The 3849-nt window shown below is 56.0% G+C and overlaps 1 protein-coding gene across 1 annotated transcript in view; it reads right to left on the bottom strand.

The window, feature by feature from the left end:
* Positions 1–200, bottom strand: part of LOC103811929 (tumor necrosis factor receptor superfamily member 16-like) — a gene marked incomplete at its 3' end in the record, with an annotated part of 5782 nt that extends 5582 nt beyond the window's left edge. The window contains exon 1 of the mRNA XM_009084931.1: positions 66–200. Coding sequence (XP_009083179.1) covers positions 66–168 — 103 coding nt within the window. The remainder of the gene's footprint in view (positions 1–65) is intronic.
* Between the last annotated feature and the right edge of the window lie 3649 nt (positions 201–3849).

Below are 3849 nucleotides of genomic sequence, written 5' to 3'. Positions count from 1 at the left end.
CACTTGGGGAGAATCAAGTACTCAGGGCCCCCAAATCCCCCCCAGACACTGTGCCAGGTACTCACTGTCCAGGCAGGGCTCGCAGACAGTCTGGTTGACCCCACAGGGCTGTACCACCCCCTCACCCAGGTTGCAGGCTCTGCAGCACTCCCCACTTGTGGTGTACATCTTGCTGAAGCATTTCTCCTTGGAGCTCCAGGCAGGTCCCTGGGAGAGAGAACAGAACCAAGAGGTGACTTTTCTTACAACAGCAAGGGCAGGTGGAGAAGTGTGTGACATCCAGGTAGGGTCCCACTCTGGGTGATGTCCTGTGTTGGGGGGACTCACATATTGAATGCAGATCTGAGAGAAAAGATTTTTCTATGCAAAATTCACTTCTGAGGAAAGGCCCTGCTGGATTCTACATCTGGAGAATGGTCAGGAAAGCCCCAACTCTAAGGTGTGGGCTGGTGATGTGGACTTTTCCCCAGGGTTACAGCATTGGTTGTTCTTGTCTCTCACCTGAGCTGTCTCCTCTAAGGATGCTTTGCCATCCTAAAGGGCTCAGCCCTTCCCAGCCTAGGGGACAGGAGAGGAAACCTGTCTTTGGAGGGTTTGGAGAGCTTGAATGGCTTCACAGAGGGCTCAGAAATTGGACCTCACATGGAAACAAGGACTTGAAGAGAAAGCTGAAAACTTCAGCAACATCTCTCTCTAATGGAAGTGAGTGTTTCTGCTTGGAAAACCAGTCATCACACAGAGAAGCCAGAAATAGCTCCCAAGCCACCCAGCACAGACACTTTACAACTTGGAGAAAGGGATGCTAGAAGTGAGTGTTTCTGCTTGGAAAACCAGTCATCACACAGAGAAGCCAGAAATAGCTCCCAAGCCACCCAGCACAGACACTTTACAGCCTGGGGAATGGGGTGCTGCTCCCCAAAACACCTCTTTCCCAGGACTTTGAGCTGCAGAAACATCTCTGCCTGACCACAAGGCTGCTGAGATGCTCCCAGTTAGATCTGAGCTCTTCCAGGATTCCTTTTGCTCCCTCTACTTGCAGGCAGGTGCTTTCTGAGCTTGGAGCAGCCCTTTACCATCCGAGTGAGCTTGATTTCGGGGGAAGGAAAAAAAAAAAAACCTCATGAGAGGCTAGGAAGAACTCCCCTCCCCGAGCATCTGGATGCCTCGTCAGCCAGTTGGCCGCAGCTCCTCGCACAATGCAGCGTTATGCACTCGCTGAGCATCAGCAGCAGCATCCGGCCAGGCTGAGACAATGGAGCGCCAATTATAGGCATCTGAATGACAAACTGCTCCAATTACCCTGTGCTGGAAAGCATGTGCTTTTTCCTCCTTGCCTCTGCTGCTCCAGCTCAGCCTGGCAGTTCACTCCAGCACTGGGTTCCAGCTGGGCAGGCAAAAGGGTTTGGTGGATACGGGAGCATGGCAGTACCCCCCAAATGCCACCTCCAAACCTCCAGTTTGGAGGTGTGGAAGGGGGTTGGTTTGTATTAAGGGGGTTGGTTTGTATTAAGGGGGTTGCACAGCTCTCCTGGAGGATTTGGGTTTGGGATGAACTCGGTTGGAGTTCACTGTGCTGCTCCATCACTTGTGGTGTGTCTTTTGTTGGAGAGGGGTTTTTTCTTTCTCCCACCTCCCCATGGATGCAATTCCACAGCCATGAGCAGGGCTGGGGGAGCAGCCAGACGTGCCTGGCTATAAATAGTGCCGGGGCAGTGCAGCAAACAGTTCTCCCACGCCACAGGCAGCTGCGAGTGCCCGTGGGGATGGGACCTGGCAGTGTCATTTCCTCTGTGTGACACCCAGACCAGCCACAGCTGACCCCAGAGACCTCCTCTGGCCACTTGTCCCTTTCCATAGTGCTGCCAGCACTAGCTGATGCCACCCCTGTGCCTAGTTCACCCCCATCTATGCTGTCAAAATTACAACTTCCAGCTCCAGGTGCTGCTCCTCTAAAACTCTCTGCATTTCCCCTTCAGTTCTCACTGAACCCTCCTAAAGATTAACACACTCAGGAGAGAGAGGGGCACCTGGTCTGGGTTAGCCTGCTGAAATGTGTCTGTTATTAACACAACTTCTGTTGACAAAGCCACGGGTATTAACACCATAAAGCATTTTGACAGCTGGACCAAGGAAGGGGCACAGGACAGAGGGTAAAAGCGACACCTCTGTAAGCTCTTAATTGCTTTTGGAGCTGTGGCAGGGGGGGTTTGTGTCCTAGCAGGCACCTCTGGATAAGGAGATGGATGTAGAGGAAGCTATTTAAAGTGGGATTTCAGCACGGCACAGGAGAGCTGGCATTGAAAATTCACCCGAGCAGGGAAGGGAGGGGATGCTACAGCTGGAGATGAGCCCAGCGACAAGCCTGGCTCGAGCTGCCTGGGAGCCTGACAGACAAGCTCTGCCTCTCTTGGCGAAGTACCCTGTCTAGGAAAGGCCAAACCTCTGGCTCCAAGCAGTCCCCAAAGTTTGGGCAGCTGAGGAAGCCACGTCTGAGGGCTGTGAGTCCAGCCCGGTGCAGCAGGACTGGGATGCTCTGCCTCTTCCCACGTGGAGCTACTGCCCAAGCAGTGCAGGTAAAGAGCCAAAAACACAGGGTGCATTGGGTTTGGGGTGATCCTGGGGCTGTGGAAACTGCTGTGGGGGCACACCTGGGTGAGGGCACAGCCCCAGCTTGGCAGGTGTAACCCTGGGGGGCAGAACCAGCCCCCCAAGCAGTGGGGGCAACAGCTGAGCTCAGCCCTGACCCAGGGAAGTGGAGATTTGGGGGGCAGCAAAGCCCAGCTCTGCTGGAGGAGGAGGAGAGCTGAGAGGTGGGTAAATCCCTGGGGTGAAATCAGTTGAATCCATATGGCTGGGACAACTCTTGCCTTTCCTGCCACCGCCTGCTGCCACCAGCATTCCGGGGCAGTTTGGCCAGCCCAGTTCCATGTTCCCAGTCCCACGGGGGCACTGGGGGGAAGGAGACCCTCTGGCACAGAGCTACCAACACCACTCCCCTCCTCAATCTCTGCACGAAGCTGCTAAAGCTCCAGCTTTAATATCCTGCCCGAGGGGTGTCCAGCTGCCTAACGAAACCCCTGAGACCTCTGGCAAATCCTCCCCCAACAAAAGCTCTGCTTCTGTCCCACGTGGAGGGGTCCAGTCCCCCCATGCCCACCTGGCTGCCCATCCCTCTCTCCTGGCCCCCCCATGCCCTGAAGTTTATTGTCTGGGGTGCACGCTGAGGCTGTGCCCATCCCAAGGCTCAGACAGGAGGAAAAGGGGCTGAGCCTTTGCTCGGAGAGAGTTTGGAGATGGGAAACTGTTGGAGAGCTGGGGGATGTGGATGGCAGGAGGTGCAGGCACTGGGGGTGTGAGTGGTTTCTCCTTTCCTACTGACCGAGGGCTCTGTCATCTTTTTTTCCCTGGGTGAAAGGGATGGCAGAGCTCGGCGCAGCGGGATCAGAGGGGCTGCACAAACCATCTCAGTGGGACACCCATCATCATCATCATCATCATCCTTCTCCTCTCACCCCCTCCTTTCGCACCCTGGAGAGCTCTGCCTGGCAGCTCCAGTGCCTGCGGGACCCTCCAGCTTGTCCCGTCCCCCCCGGGACCTCCAGCCCCATCCCCTCGGGATTCTCCAGCCCGCGGCATGTGGAACCTTCCGTGCCTGCAGCCTGGGACCCCTGGGACCCCCCAAATCCCTCCGTGTGCTGTCTCCAACACTCTCCATCCCCGAACCCTCCATCCCACCCCCAACTGGTACCCCCAGGACCCTCCAAATCCCTCCATGTGCTGTCTCCAACACTCTCCATCCCCGAACCCTCCATCCCACCCCCAACTGGTACCCCCAGGACCCTCCAAATC

This window comes from Acanthisitta chloris, unplaced genomic scaffold, assembly GCF_000695815.1.
Source record: "Acanthisitta chloris isolate BGI_N310 unplaced genomic scaffold, ASM69581v1 scaffold20941, whole genome shotgun sequence".
Taxonomy (NCBI): Eukaryota; Metazoa; Chordata; class Aves; order Passeriformes; family Acanthisittidae; genus Acanthisitta; species Acanthisitta chloris.
This window is presented reverse-complemented; position numbering and strand designations above follow the sequence as displayed.